Raw genomic sequence first — 15,397 nt, 5'->3', positions numbered from 1 at the left:
ATGAGGGTGCTGGGTGTACATCTAAACCAACATCAGCTCTGTGTCTGAAAGCAAACCATGAGCAGGACTTCCCTCCAGCACCTGGGGCCAAAATAGCAGAACTATCTTAACATGTTGCTTAAGCTAGAAGGGAGTTTTCCAAGCAGGAAAGCATTAGACAGAAATAACCATGCAAAGATACGAACATGAAACTGGGGGAAAAAAAAAAATCCTTAAAGCTGTGAGTGCATCCCTCAATGTGGGCAGATGGGGAACAATTTCTTAAAAAACTTCCAGATTCACTTTGAAGGGTATTTACATTTGTTAGGAAACTCAAAGTAATAGGGAACGAATGAATAAATGGGCTGTTAAATACAGGAGAGAAAAGGAATGACAAAATAAATTATTCTTGTTGTAAGTTAAATATTAACTCATAAATGTCATCAGTCCTTGAACCCAGTGTCAGAAACCTCTACACTGGTTTTAGGCAGCAGCATCTTTCAAAGTGTATAAATTTAAAAAGCAATTATTACTGTTGTTAGGTTATATTTCCAAGTTTGTATCAGTAGCAGTTGTGTGAAACCCTGGAAGGTGATGCTGAAGAGCCTCTCCCTGTACTGCTATATGGCCAAGAGCCATGCACAATGGTAGACTTTAGCCTGTGCTCTATTATTTCACTGCTTCAGACACCAGCACCTCATTTCACCAGTGCCAGTTTGGATTTGTGAGGCTGAACCTGCAGGGGAAGTGGATGTGTAATGAAACCTGTTTTCTCTTGTCTGCTCTGCTTTTGGTACCCTGATCCCCACTTCCCATGTGGAGAGAGTGGTAGAAATTCTGTAAAAATTGGGAAGAGGTGCATGGCCTTTGATCTTGGCTGTGACAGGATGAGACACATTAGCTGGAAGCACACAAAAAAGCTGGGACCCACTGCTGAAGACCAGAAAAAATACTTTGGCCTGATAACAATGTTGACAACTTACATTTAATGATCCACAAGAGCAAAGCACTGCTTTTGAGATGTTCTCCATGAAGAGATCTGTCTGCACTTCTGAGGTGACTCAGACTCAGCAAGGATGGGGGGAGCAGATGGGAAGAGCTGGTGACAGCTTAGGACAGGCTGAACTGAAGGAACTTGAGCAAGGACTGCTGAAAGTGTGAAGACAAGAAAGTAGGTAAATGTGGCTTGGGAAATTTTATGGTCAGACTGCAATAGGCAAGGACTAGTCAAATGGGAAGAGAAAAAATTTTAAAGATGCCAAACAGCCTTGAAAGAAAAGAACTGCTGAGTGCTGAAGATGGGGAGCTGTGCACTTAAGGAACTGCCTGTGTAGGGGTGGGAAGAGCAGCAATGGTGTAATGCAGCACCTTTGGTTTTGTTGTGGATAAACCTCTCAAACTTCCAGGACGGCAGTCAGCAAAGTGACACCCAACTGAAACCAGTGCACCCAAAGGCTGCCCCATAAGCAGGGTTATGGATGAATTGATATCAGGTTTGTAGCCTGGTGCACACAGGCAGGATCACAGTGGAAAGATTAACAGAGGGGAATATTCCCTGCTGCTCCTGGGGCCTGTATTACAGGGCATGGCTGGCTGCACACATAAGCAAAGTGGGTTGTTACCTGCAGGGCAGGTTGCCTGCTCTGCTTATATTAGAGACAATGAATCTTGACAGAACAGCATGTTCCTCCCTACATCCAGGCTCTCTCTCCTGTGCACAGGGGCATTTGCTGATGGGGTGCCTTCTGTGTGTGTGGGGCAGCTCCTCCTGAGTGAGGGACTGGCATCAGGCTGCAGTGGTCACTGCTCTGCTTGGGGCACAGCCTGGCCTGCAGGAGCTGTAAGTTTTGGTCTTCAGAGCTTCCCACTGGTCTCTGCCTCAGCCAGTCCTCTGCATGTGACAATGACCAGGGAGAGGTGGAGTGAAGAGGAGAATCTTCTGGCTCTTTGCAAAGTCCCTCTGAAATATCTGCTGATCTCCAAACCTGAACTCCTTCCCTCCAGGTTCTGATTAACTGTCAGTCAACTTGGTGCTGCACCAAGCCTTTGCTTCTGTGTCACCTTTGACTGCTCAGTTCTCTGCCCTCTGCCAGGCTCTCCTATACCTTCCTCAGACCTCTTGGCTACAGCACAAAACCAAGGTTTTGCTGAGAAGTCCAAAGCCAGTTCTGTTGTAAAAAACCTTCTTCAGTAGAAGCACCAATATTGGACAATATACTGATGTATCTTCCTCAGCCAAGTGACATTTTTGTAGCGTTTGTAGAGGGCTAAAGCAAGGGTTAATGGTCTGATTGAGGGCAGTGGATTAAGAATATATTGTATCTGCAGTTAATCAGATCTTCCTGTTCTTCCTTTATTATTATCATGGTTATTAGAGTCAGTTGTAGGGCATCTAAGTGAAATTCATCCAGCATATAAATGCCTGAAATGGAGGAGGAAGGCAGAAAACATCGAGACTTCCAAGTGGAGATGACCTCTGATGCCCTCTTAGCTCAGATTATTTTTGGCAGGAGCCAAATGAAGAGGAGGCCTGGCTTGGAATGAAGGCAGTGCAGCTGCCAGCCCCTGTAATCAGCCAAAAGGCCCGTGGAGTGTGGACAGGAGGCTGCAGAGCACATGGCTCCTGCTGTGGCACTGCTCAGTCCAGAGCGGTGCCTGCAGGAATGTAAAGCCTAGCCAAAGCCCAGATATTGCAGCTGCTCCCCTGTGAAGGCCTGAGCCCCTCATCTGGGACTGAAGAGTCTGCTAATGTATGGTGTGTGCTGTGCAGGGTGCACAGGGCTAGAGGGACTTTGGAGCCGGGAACACACAAACCTCTGTGTCTGCACACAGGACTGATTTCAGTCCTTACCAAGGGCCTTCAAACATGCTTGGAGGCAATAATTGCTCAAACTAGAACCTTGATGGCCTTGAATTGCAAGAGAACTTCTGAAATATACAATAATGGAACTAATAATTTATGTATTTTCTTAGTGTAATTGTAGAAAAAAGAGAATTACTGCAGGCAAGGTTTCTCTGGCAACCTCTGGGAGGTCAGTGGATCTATCGTATCCATTCATATGTAAATTCAAGAGCCTGTGTGCAAAATATTTTCTGCTGATAATTGACATTGAACACAAGGGGGTTGAATTTTTTCCATTTTTTTTTTTTTTACTATCTCATGTCATCTAAGGAAAGTAATCAAGGAAACAAGGCAACTAAGAAGTGTTTGTCAGGATTTTTACTACAAATATTCTTTTCCTCCATGGTATTTAATAGGAAAACCACATTTAGTTTTTCTCAAAGCAATGCATTCATTGATATAGGCTCATTTAAAGATGTAAAGAATGAATATATTACACTCAGGAGTCACACAGTCATAGACAGGGGCTCGATATCTGAGGTTATAGATAAATCTTCTTTCTGTGGCAAGATTCCTCACTTGCTGCTTTCCTCAATGGGCAGCAGCACAGCAGTGTGTTTGTATACTCTCCCCAGAAAAGCTGGATCCAGAGCTAGTTCCTGGCCTGAATTTTGTGTTTCTAATCAAGCAGAGTTTCTCTATAGAAATGAAACCAAGCAAACATGCAGGTAACAGGGGAAGATGCATTTCAGCCTGCTTCACTCGAGGTGTGGAGCTTTACACCAGTTGCACTGCTTCTTTTAATTTCTTGTTGTCTCCACCTCTGTTCAAGCAGGGAGGAAGTTCAGTTTCTCAAGAGTAGCCTGACTTGGAGGGTCTCTCAGTTCCTCGTTAGCTCAGTGAGTTACAGAAAGTGGGAAAACTCTCTGGGACTTGAAAATAATGTGTGCTTCTTGTGAGGCATTTCCCAGCACTTCTGTATTGGATTTCAGAAGCATTTTAGGTAACCAATCTATTTCTCATAGTTGCCATTAGGGTATTTTATTTCCACGTTACGTGAGTTTGTTTCACAGGTCTGTTTTTGATGTCTGAATGAGATAGGAAAAGAAAAAACCTCACCCTACACAGGCAAGGAGATGTAAAAGTAAGTGTAATGATCTAGACAACTAAGATTTTTTTTTTCTCTGTAGAATCTCATGGCTTTATATTTTTTCTGTCTCAGCATATTTTAAACTGCACAGGCTATGACATGGATTGGTGTGGATTTTGAGAAGTCTTCATTCACTCACTTCAAAACTTGTCTTTAAAACCTTCAGCATTTTTTTCTGGTCTTCACAACTTTGCTGTGATATCTGACAGGGATGCTAGATGGCCCAAAGAGATAAACATCAAACAAGTAAAGTGTTCCTGCATCCAGCCCTTTGATGGTCTCTGTGGTGACGGCTCGCTGGAGATTCAGATCATAGAAATACTTGCACAGCACTTTCTCTGATTTGTGCCGAGATTCAGGTCCAGAGCACCTGTCTGCACTCTGCAGTTCCCTCCAGACCTGATCTTCCTCAATCCTTCTCTTGTACACACAGTACTTGCTCTTCTCCTGTGTTCCCAGCCAGGCAATGGTCACAGAGTTGCAGGTTCTCAGTTTACTGAAGGACTTGATTTTTAAGCTCTCTGGAAGAAGTGGGAATAAAGGCTTGTGGAAATGGGGGGACACCTGTACTTTCACAGAAGAGTTAGATTCCTCTGTGGACCTCAGCTGCACCAGATATGTGTCCAGCAGCTTTCCCTTCAGAGAGAAATACTTCAGCCCTGAGATGTTTTCCGATGCCACTGTTTTGCCGTTCCTTGTTATGTGAACCTGTACTTGGCCACGACACAACTGAAAGGAGAACTGCACTTTCTTGTACCTTGCCTGGTACTGCAGGCTGTAGGATTTCTGCTTTTGCCCATCCAGGACAACCTGAATTACTTTGCCATCTTTCAGCTCGGTCACCTTGGGTTCAGGTTCTTCCAGGGTCCTTGCGAACGTCCCGGTGTAAGCAGCGCTGGCATTTGTGAGGAGGTTGACAACAAAAACATCAAAGTAATACTGGGTGCTGGGGCTGAGGTTGGGCACTGTGTAAGTGTTCTTGGTGCCCATGCAGATCTGCCGGACTTCCCCACTGCTCACTTTGTTGATGATGCTCAGTTCACTGTTGGACAGTATCATCACCTGCTGCGGCTCGAGAAGGTACGGAGAGAGGGACAAAGCCAGTGTAGGTGGCAGCTTCATTCCAGAGGACCTGATTGCTGTCTCAGCAGCACATAAGCTCTTGTAGTTGTGCTTCTCGTTAACTAGGAGACAGTACTGGATGCTTTCTCTATGTTGCAGGACAGAAGGACTGTGTTTCCAGGTCAGAGTCACAGTTGTATGCCCAACTCCAATAACATCTATGCGTGGATCCATTGGAAGCTCGGGATAGAGGTGCCCAGATGTTGTGTCAGTTGTTAGGTACACAGTAATGTGAGTGTCTCGCTCAGTGGATAAGAACTCCAGCATGTAAAGGGCAGAATGAGAAGACATACCCATGTAAGTCTCTACAGAATTTCCCTTGTAGTTAAAAATGGTGGACACCACGCTTGGGGCCTTCTGAGATTTTGAGACCTCCTGTGTATCGTGGTCACCTGCAGGCAAAAAGCAGACTTGTAACTTCTGTTTTAACCAACGTGAAATAAAGCACATCATATAAGTTTTACTGTTCATATGTTAGGGCACATCATATTTTCTTCTTGAAAACAATAATTATAACTAAAAATATGTTTTAGTAAAAGTATGTTGCTACTGGCAATTTATTAAAATAAAATTTGAGAAGCTTTTATTTCTGCTGTGCAGCTGTAGAATTATGTTTTCAAAAACACTGTTATTATGAAACCACAGATTGCAAAAGCTTAACTTGTATCATGCCTGATGTCCCTACAATTTTCTTCTTCCATTAGCTGTCCCTTAGGGTACTTCACTTTGAGGAGACTCACTCTTTCTAGAATAGGAGTTTTCTTTGGATTAGTTTTGTGCCATTGTCTCTTTTGAAGAAGGAAAACATGGGAGCGTAATTTGAACTTGGTCAGGTGTACCTGCTTGACAGGTAAGACTTGTTAATGGCAGCTTTCAGATTCTTAGTTTGAAATGTTAATTCAAAAAAGTCATGCGAGAGAAAGGAATTGCCTTTTAGGCTACTGGCAGTATAATGCCCACTGCCATGGTGGATGATAATCCTAGAGGAAGAAATGGATGAATCTTTTCTGCTTTGCTGTGGGGAGCAAATGACTGTCTCAAGTGACCTAAGCCACAGAAAAAGAGCTGAGGCAGCAGGGCCAAGTTTGGCCCAGTACAAAGAGCTTATGGAGTTGATCTGTGTGCAGCCTCAAAGACCCACAGCTGTTCCCAAATATTAACCTTAGATGTAGACTTTTTTCACATATAATCCTTAATTTACTTGAATTGAGGGCAAAATCTGATGGGTTCCCACGTTTCATCCATGGAAACAGGGTGAGCCCACAGCAATTTGCAGGAGAGGGAAGTGTGAGATGTTTAGGCTTGTGGGGAATTTCCTGTGACACAATTCCCTGTGAGTAACTTATACTTTCTTTGCCTCTGCTTTGACAGAGGTCTTACTTTGTGTGCTGAAGGTCTTACCTTGTGTTTCTTTTCCTGGCAAACTTGCTGAAGCCTTGTGCACAAGTATGCTCCATTCGATGGGAACATCACAGGGGGTCACAGTTATTGTGAAAGGTGAAAGGACTCTGCTTTCTTCCAAAACAAAGTAGTACCTGTAAATGTGGATTAGAAAGAGAGGGAAAGTGTCAGGCAGTTCAAGTTTGCATGAGACTCCTTGTAATCAGCTGTTCTGATGTGGTATTGAAATGACTGTTGCTCTCTCAGGTGCATCCACACAAAGGGATGTGAATGCCTGAAATCTCCAGCTGTGGGAGGAGTATGTGCTGTGGGTTTTCTTTTTTTTCCCTAATGATTAATATTTGCCGAAAGCTTTGTTCATGTACCTTAGGCAATATTTTTCCCTCTGAATTTTAGCACACTTGAGGTGAATATCATATCTTAGTCCTGAGCTGGTTATTTTGGATGATGGATATAGTTTAGCTTGAACTGCCTTCTAGATAACCACCCGTTACCTAACTCTGGGGAATTTGGTACACTTATCCCCAGGGTTTCCTGAATGGAGTTTAGTGAAGGCTCTTAGACCCTATCCTCCCTCATATGTGCTTGCATATCTAGGTCTTCCTGGGTGTCAGAGGAAGTAGATGTAACAGAGTGGTTTTAGCCAGTCCTGAACAGTTTTAGATGTAAATGGCAGTTTCCTCCAGGCCAGTTCTACCTTAATTGCCTTTGTGTCAAAGGCTGCTGTGCATGAGCAGTACAAAGTGACATCAGTGTCTTCGGTTAGCTTTGATTTCTGTCTAAAAAAAGCTCAACCTCCTGTCTCACTCTGTTTGTTTCTGTTGGTTTTGTACAGACTGTGTATGGCCACAGAACTGTTTGGACTTGGGTCACTCACTCTGCACTTAAATGAAGGCAATTCAAGGGGTTTCTTTCTCTATTAGTAAGACAAGCCTAGTCATTATGGATAGATCATGTAAGCCTAGAGGTCTGGCTTACTTTCAGGATATGGCTACCGGGCCACATTCTTGAGTCTTTTACTCCAAGCCAAAACTTGCCATCTCTTGGCTTTCTGTTTGGATGACTGGGGTTCATAAGAACCTTACCTGATCCTGCTAAACCTGAGGGGTTTTGCCTCGTAATTGCAGTTGTAATATGCCCCCAGAGCATAGAAAAATTCCCTTGTCTCTCAGATTTCAATACTCCTTTTCCTTTAACAGGGAGAGCTCCTTGCTCTTGTGAGCATCATCACATTATATAACATATTGCCATGTTCCAGTTTCTGTCTGTGTAATTCATGTGAAGACTGAACCATCTGGGCTCACCCTCTGCTCCATGACCACTTGGGTCTATGTCAAAATCTGTATGTGTTGGTCACTGCCCAAAGTAGAGTCTGATTAAACCCCTTCAAACGTTCTCTTCCCAAACAAGCAGATTGATCTTTGCTACCCAAAATATACAGCACCAGTTGTAATATCCAGATCACCCACATATCCAGGTATGGCAGAAAACTTTGCAGATATTTTGGGGAAGCATAGAATTCGTGGAATTTCCACATCCAAAGTGCTTTTGGTCTTACCAACAAAACTACTTCCAAGCATGCAGGACACTGGCAGAAGTTTCTCTGAGATGATGTCTGTGCAGATGTTCTGTTGATTTTGGGGATAGTTAATTTGCTAGGTAAAATTGTATTTTACCATGAATGTAGGACAGCTGACGTCTCTGCAGTCCTGAAGCCAGGCTGTTTGTGGCACAACTGTTTGCTGCTGGAGCCCACCCACTGTGTGTCAGCTGTGCTGCTGCTCTGACAAACACCACAGAAAGCTGCCTGAGGTGTGTACATGAACCTAAATGTCATCTCAGAGGCTCATTCCAGATTCTGGGCAATGGGATGACACTTGAGCAATGGGCCTTTTCCCGTAAATTCAGTGTGCACTGGTACAGCTCTGCAGGTGCATAGAGGTTTTTGGCTCGTGCTGGTAGTGTGCAACTACCAGTGCCACAGGGAAGTCTTTGAGAACAGGAGTGGCTGATTTTGCTCTTACCTTTTGGGTATATCCTTCATCAGGTGAACTGTAGTTTCCTTACCATCAGCAAGTATCAAGGAGTGGTAGAAATTGAAGAGATCAGTCCTGAAGCTCTGTTGGGAACTGGTGGTAGGTGCTTTTATGGAATGGCACAAGCAAGCTGCCATGAGAACATGGAGAGGCAGATAAAACCTGAGCCAGGACATCTTCAGTACTGCAAAGTGAGATGACAAAAGTGAATAGAAACTGCTGTCATGGGGGAGAAAATAGTCAGTGACACTTTCTGTGCCTTTACCGGTATTTATCATAATCACAGCAAGTCAGGCATTCATAGAGTGCCAGTCTCCATTTTGCTAAATTGCTTAAAGTTCACACAGATATTTCTCAGAGGATTTCTCTGTAAAGATTTAGTGGCAGAAGCTGCTATGAAGTCTTTTGTTATAGAAAATATGGTCAATGTAGCACAGGTACAATATCACAAGAGAGTTACAAAAAAATCTTTTACTGCTGAAAGAATGAGTGGTGAATTACATCAGAAATATTCTTTTGTAGTTTATAGTGTTCATTTCCTAAATTTCAGGGCTGAGCTGTTTGTAATAGAGCTGTCACTTTCAAACTCACAGGAGGTCACTATATCCCAAACACTGCTGCTGCTGGTTGGTCAGAGATCATTGAATTTTTGTTTCTCTATGTGTAGAGAAGAGGATCAGCAAGACTTATTAAGAGTTGTATAAGATACTTCTAGATGAAAGGTGGAGAATCCTGGGTAAGAATCCCTAAACTGACACTTAGGAGATTCTAAGCACTTTGTATATATCTCATTTGGAGGAAGGCTTTATTACTGTAGGGCAGTAATCTTGTTCTTAGATTTTTGTATTGCCCATCATTTTCATACCTGCATCACTTGCAGCCTATCTCAGCATTTGCTGCTCACAGAAACAACTATATTGTACCCACTCTGATGAGAGATTTTTAAAAAATCAAGTGTGTCCCTGTTCCCAGGAGGCTTTATTACCAGCTTGGCATCTATGAGAGAAAAGTACACAACCAGTCCCCAAAATCATCAGCAAATGCTGACATTATTTCTGATGTTATTTAAAAGGTTGTGTACAGTGTCCGGAGCCACACAGACAGGGCACTCTGGTAAGGACAAGGAATTTGACAGTACACTACTATGTGAGGTTACTGATTATGCTTAGAACTCTTTTGTCTGCCACATCCAGTTTCAGAAAAAGAAAAGTATGGAAGTGGAAAGGGCATAGACCTTTAACACAGGTGCCAGCTGTAGCTCAGAGATTTGGAAAGCAGAGGGAGCTCTGTGAGCAAGATCCCTTTTTTGAGGGAAAAGTAGCTTATTGCATCTTCCAAGCAGCAAAGAGTAAATATCCTGGTTAAATATGATTATTGGCTAATGATAGAAAAGAACACAGAAGACAAAGGCTCAGTTCTTTGTAATTTTTACTTGTTTCTGAAATCAGCCCTTTCCTCATGGTGCCTGCAAATGTGCAGAACATCTCAGGCAGTCAAATCTATAGTTCAACAGACCCACTGTCCATTGCAATTAAGGTGACTTTATAAAAGGACCTGTTCCTTTTTAATGCCATTTCAAATATGCATATTTAAACATACTATTGAATACATCTGTAGGTTCTTATGTACAAAATCTGTGATTCCCAAAGTAAAGCACATCTTTAGTATCAGTGAGATTATTATGGAAATTATCACTGCCAGATCATCTGAATGTCCCTCTCAACATCCAAATAAAGTTGATATATTCTCTGCCTGTTTTTAATATTTTTAGCACCTGGTTGAAGGCAGGATAAAACCCTCATCTGAACAAGCTGAAAGAATAGTTAAGATTTCTATATCAATTCCATTTTTAATGTTCTTATAACAGAGCTTTCCTTATGACTCTGAGTCACTTTGCCACTTTGTTGTTCTTGTAGTCTAATAATAGCTTACAGATTTAAAATATAACCCCAAATATTTTGTTTTACCTTTGACAGTGGAATCTGAGTTGCTCTGCCCCTTCGGAGAGGATTAAAAAAAGGTCTTTCTGCTGTTTAAATGACAGGATCTTGCAAACCACACTGATACCACAGCAGCTCAGCTTTTCTGTCCAGGAAAACAAACAAACCAAGTGATCAACAAACCTATAATCAGCTTATCCCAAAGAGAACATCATCCTAAAGACTGTGGTAATTTTCACCCAATTACACAAACAATATATTCTCAGACTCTTGGAAATATGTCACACAAAAAATACTGTGCTTACCTATTGTGTTCTTGGCCAGATGATCCACAGACCACTTGCCCTCTCTGCCGAAAAAGCACAAAATAAAACGACATAGACTTTTCAGATCTCTGTAGGCACATGAAAATCAAAACTGTGCAACCAGTTTAAGAGGACAGAACCGATTTTTCCATATGGCTCCTCAGCAGGCATAGCAACTAAAATACTTGCAGTCTTTCAAGAAAAGTACAAAAAAAAAGGGGGTGGGGGGGAACTCCCAAACAGCAACAACAAGAAAACCACCAGAAATTTGGTATTTTCTAAAGTTGGGTGTTTTCAAAGGTTGTTTTAAACTTGCATAATTTTAAAATCTTCAGAGTGGTGATTGTTGCTCCTTCAGTTCTAGAGTTCCTGCTGGAGGGCTGCGCAGCAGTTCGGCTGTGCTGCCTCCAGACCCCCGGACCCTGCTCCTGCACAGAGTGTCAGCCAGACTGTTGGAGCAGCCTAATCCCGGCAGTGGCTGGCCAGGGAGCAGGTCTTTGACTGAAATGCACAGTGAGGAGGAGGGGGTGAGATGGAGAGAGGAGCAAACACTGTTAACCCTTGTTAGCCCTTGATCCAAGCCAGCCAGGGGTGAACCACTCTCCTCTAGAAAGCTGGTTTTGTATAGGCAGCTGGATTGCCCTTCCAAGGAGTGTCCAGTCTCCCTGCCCACAGCAGAAGCTGCTGAAGCTGCAGACAGTTTCAGGTGCACTGTGTTTATGGTGTGTTGTTTTATGGCCCAACAGGTGCTGACTTACAGAAAGAAGGGAAGGCAGAAAAGCTGTAAGAGGAGGAATGCCCTGCATTTTTTTTAAGCAGACTGGAATTAGCAATCCTTTGAAGACTGTCAGGAATGAATCTACTGAATAGATCTGAGCAGTTTTCTTGGCTTGCAGAGGCTGTGTAAGAAAGAAACTCCAAAAGTGTTGGGGGAGTATTTCTGGTGTGAAAGCAGTGTGCCTGAGGGAGGAGGCAGGAAAAGGGTGCATGAGAAATGGCTCACAGCAAGCCAAACGCTTGCTTGTTGGGGCTACAAAGCAGTTGTAGCAAAGCCATGGTCCTTTTCAGGCTACTCCTGCTGAGCTGGAGCAGTATATGGCCAGGATTCACATGCTGCTTGTGCTTCTTGGCCTGAGATGTCGGGAAAGACATCCCGGGATCGTCCCTGTGGGGATGTCTACTCTGAAAGGCAAGCTCCAGGAAGCTGCATGAGCTTCCAGGCAGGCAATTTCCAGGGGGTACAGACAGAGTATAGTAGGGAGGCTAGGCCTTTTATTTGTTTTTAAATAAAGTCTCTTGTTCGGTGTTTGAAGAGAGTGACTTGCAGTAACCCTTTACCATTGTCTCCCTGGATTTGGAGATATATTATTTAAGCCTTCCCTAGGCTGAAAGTTTGCTAAGAAGAGGGGCAAATGAAAGAGAAGTAGAAAGAGGTTTTGACAGATCTTGCATAGCAGATCCTTCTGAAAAATGTAAATTTGCTTATCGACTGATGCAATGGTTTGTTTACTCTCACTGCAGAAGGTGGCAAGAATAATTAGGATGTTCATCAAATGTTGGCTGAAAAGTTTTGCTGAGAAACTGGGCTTTTAAAAAGGGACAGCGTGTGGGAGCCTTGCTATGTGTGATCAGGATATTGGCACTGTGGAGCTAGGAAGGGACACTGCAGGATGTATGCTGGAAAACTAGCAAAAGTAGGGTAAATGGCAAATGGGATCTTTCAGACAAACCATCACTCTGGTGTGAAATCCAGAACAGATAATGTTTGTGCAACAGATCTGGGAACTAGCCAAAGTGTAAGTCCCTAGCCAGAAGCAAACTGTTCCCCTAATAGAAAAGAAGCATGAGAAAAAGGTGCTGCAAAGTCCAGTAAGGTCCCAGAGCAGGCCTGGAAGAGGGAAATGTAGGTCAGATAAGGTGCATCAAAAACGTGCCCTGAAAACAGGGCATGAGAGAAAAAAATCTTGGCCATAGTATATGTGCAGGGGCTACAGTCTGGTTTTGCTGAGAATTTGGAGGGACTTCCACTTTGGTGGAAGTCAGCAGGGACAATTATCGGCTAGTAATCAGTGTTAAGTAGTAAGATCTCTGGGCAGGGCTCAGGAGCAGATGTCACTCACGTCTGGTAAAATCCTTAGTCAGTCTGGACACGGTGGACATGTTTGTTACAGAAGGGATGGACTCGCTGTCTCATCCTCCCTAAACCCCCCCTTTGCCATCGGGACAAACCATTACCCGCGGCACAGATTCAGCTTCCAGGGAAGGCAGTGGGAGTCTTTGCTTTGGCCATCATTTCAGCTGTGGGAAGTCAAAGGCTTGAAGGAGGAGCCCTCTGTTTACCACAGAATAAAACAGGAGCAAGGATGTCAGGTGAAAGAGGCTGGTGATGGTTTTAGTATGGAAGCAGTCCAGTTCCTCTCTCAGGAGTTTCTCACATACTTCCCACATGCGTCTGCTTGCAGGCTTTGCTGGAGTGAGATGCATTGTAAATTGAGAGGTTCACTGAAGCAGCATCAAAAAACCTCCAAACCAGTATTCTCTGTGGAGAAAGTTAAGAGCTAAATTCATGACTTGTATAGCTTGATTGAACTCAGAGCTCTGAGTCAGAACAGGGATTAATCAAACCCTTGATTTGGCACAAAATTGGTACAACAGCCTTCTCATTAGAAAAATGTAGTCTTTAATGAGCAGGCTCAGAGCTGAGTTGACTTTAGGTGGGTTCAAAGATCCTGTTTCTGTTCCAACCCTGCTGGCCATCCACACCTTTCACAAATGTGAGAGATGACCACTTTTGACACTGGAGACTTGAGCTATACTCAGTTACGCAGTGGCTCTGCTAAAAGAACAGTAACACTAAGACGAAGGAGAGGCTTTGAAAAGGGAGCAAGAAGTCAGACCATCAGGAATTCAGCTTGAAGCTCTCAGGGATGCTTCAGATGTGCGTTTTCTGGAGTTGCAGTCCCAGTTTCTGTATTTGGATGAAGGATTCTGCAAGTCAGAGGATTAATGTCCTGTGGTCTTGGCAGCACACTGTGCCACAGCACTCCCTGCCCACAGCATTTGGTTTTCATGGCATGCCTTACAAAAGGATGGTGCACAGCCAGCCCTGGCTCACCACACAGAGCACACCTGTAACAACTGTATCACACCTGGCAAGGAGATACAAAAAACTGACCATATGTTTGTCTGATGAAGCAACTCCACTGCCCTGGCAACCTACCTTGGAGCTGGTGGGGTCACCTTCATCAGGAATCCGCATCTGTGTGAAGGGCTGGGAGAGCTTGAGTCCTCCATGGCAGTGTGATACATGGGAGACTGGTGCCAGGTCTGCATGTCTTCCCATCTACTACACAGCTGTAACTCTGGCAGTTCCCAAGCACAGACAACTTCCTTGTCCCCCCAGCCCTGCCCGGGGAGTTCTGTTTCATGAAACCTTGTAAGTACATTAAAATGCACAGGAAAAGAGAAATCTAATCTTTCAGTTATGAGACAAGTAGTATTCTCCCTTTCTGTCCTTTACATGTGAACACCGAGTTTTGGAATTGTTAGTCTTTGGCTCCCAGCTGCCCGTCTGCCTGCAAAATACCTTCTGAACTGATTTGCTTGTTTAAACTCTCTTCATAACCCCAAGCAGGAGTAATGGGATGTCTCACGGGGCAATTATAGCACCCACATACATTTTGCATTTTCCATGGCTGCAAGTTGCAATCTATTCCTTTTAGCAAAATAAATTCTTACTTGTCCTTTTGGCTGTGAAAAGGGGGAGTGCAAATTTCTATAAAAATCCCCTACCAGGTGAAGGGGTTGTCCAAATCATTGCTTGATTATTTCAGAAGCTAGTATGTCCTTGAGAAGTTAATGTACTTCTGGTTAGTATTATTGCTCAAAAAAAAAATCATCTCAGATGCACAGCTGGGCTCCAGAAAGAATCACACTTTCCTTTGAAGCTGTGAAAGACAAGCCTAAGCAAAAGTCTGGCACTTAAGGCCTACTGAGGGTACTGTAGTTGGGCAGCTGCTTTTATTTCTTCCAGGTTTTTTCAAATCTGGGCAATGCGAAAGCACTCAAGGGACTGTCTGATAAGAAAAGCCCTAGTCTGTTCCTGTTCAGAGGCATTAATAAGCAGGAGAGACAGGGAGTTGCTTATAAGTCAAAAGCAGACTTGAAATTTTCCTACAGCCTCTACCCAGGTGAGAGTATAGGAATAGGTTGTTTGGGAGGCTGGTGGGTTGTCCTGTATGGAGTGGTTTGTAGGATAAAAAGCCAGTGACCTACAGCCCCCATCACAGCATGTCTATGCTGAGAAGTTCTCCAGGGAATTTTACGGTGATAAATGCTGTATCTACTAATGTTACGTGAGTTTTTGCTTAGCAGTCCCTCCCTAGGATAAGATGCTGGCACTTGAAAATGATCTTTGTGCTGTTGAAACTAAAGATGGTCTTGAAGATTCTTTTACTAAGAAACAAACTGAAGATTGTGGATATACAATTGCTTCTCACTGTGCTCATATTCCATATTTTTAAGAATGGTTGTAATTAGTCAGAGGAGTCTGTTAAGAGATTATAGATATGATGCAGGGGATATTTCCTGTGCAAAGCCCTGATCTTGCAGGATGCGTGAGA

General features: G+C 43.5%; 1 protein-coding gene across 2 annotated transcripts; it reads right to left on the bottom strand.

Moving 5' to 3' along the window:
• Positions 1-3,181: 3,181 nt before the first annotated feature.
• On the bottom strand, positions 3,182-11,221 carry LOC114001083 (protein NDNF-like). 2 transcript variants are annotated; one of them, XM_039388162.1, is made up of 5 exons: positions 10,776-11,221; positions 10,498-10,615; positions 8,519-8,714; positions 6,495-6,628; positions 3,182-5,485 (listed from the first exon to the last, which is right to left on the bottom strand). In XM_039388162.1, the coding sequence occupies exons 3-5, from the start codon at positions 8,704-8,706 to the stop codon at positions 4,134-4,136; spliced, it is 1,674 nt and encodes a 557-aa protein (XP_039244096.1). In that variant the 5' UTR covers positions 8,707-8,714; positions 10,498-10,615; positions 10,776-11,221; the 3' UTR covers positions 3,182-4,133. The 2 variants fall into 2 exon arrangements, with proteins under 2 accessions (XP_039244096.1, XP_027601757.1); XM_027745956.2 differs by lacking the exon at positions 10,498-10,615.
• Positions 11,222-15,397: the final 4,176 nt, after the last annotated feature.

The sequence above is a fragment of the Pipra filicauda genome, unplaced genomic scaffold, assembly GCF_003945595.2.
Source record: "Pipra filicauda isolate LSUMZ 115617 unplaced genomic scaffold, ASM394559v2 scaffold618_size212816_pilon, whole genome shotgun sequence".
Classification (NCBI taxonomy): domain Eukaryota; kingdom Metazoa; phylum Chordata; class Aves; order Passeriformes; family Pipridae; genus Pipra; species Pipra filicauda.
This window is presented reverse-complemented; position numbering and strand designations above follow the sequence as displayed.

Bases quoted from the DNA above. Each gene is read 5' to 3' on its own strand.
- LOC114001083 (XM_039388162.1), bottom strand. From the start codon at position 8,706: ATGTCCTGGCTCAGGTTTTATCTGCCTCTCCATGTTCTCATGGCAGCT. The intron at 6,629-8,518 runs GTAAGAGCAAAA...CCACATTTACAG, and splicing joins ATGAAGGATATACCCAAAAG to GTACTACTTTGTTTTGGAAG. The intron at 5,486-6,494 runs GTAAGACCTTCA...TTTTGCCTGCAG, and splicing joins GCCAGGAAAAGAAACACAAG to GTGACCACGATACACAGGAG.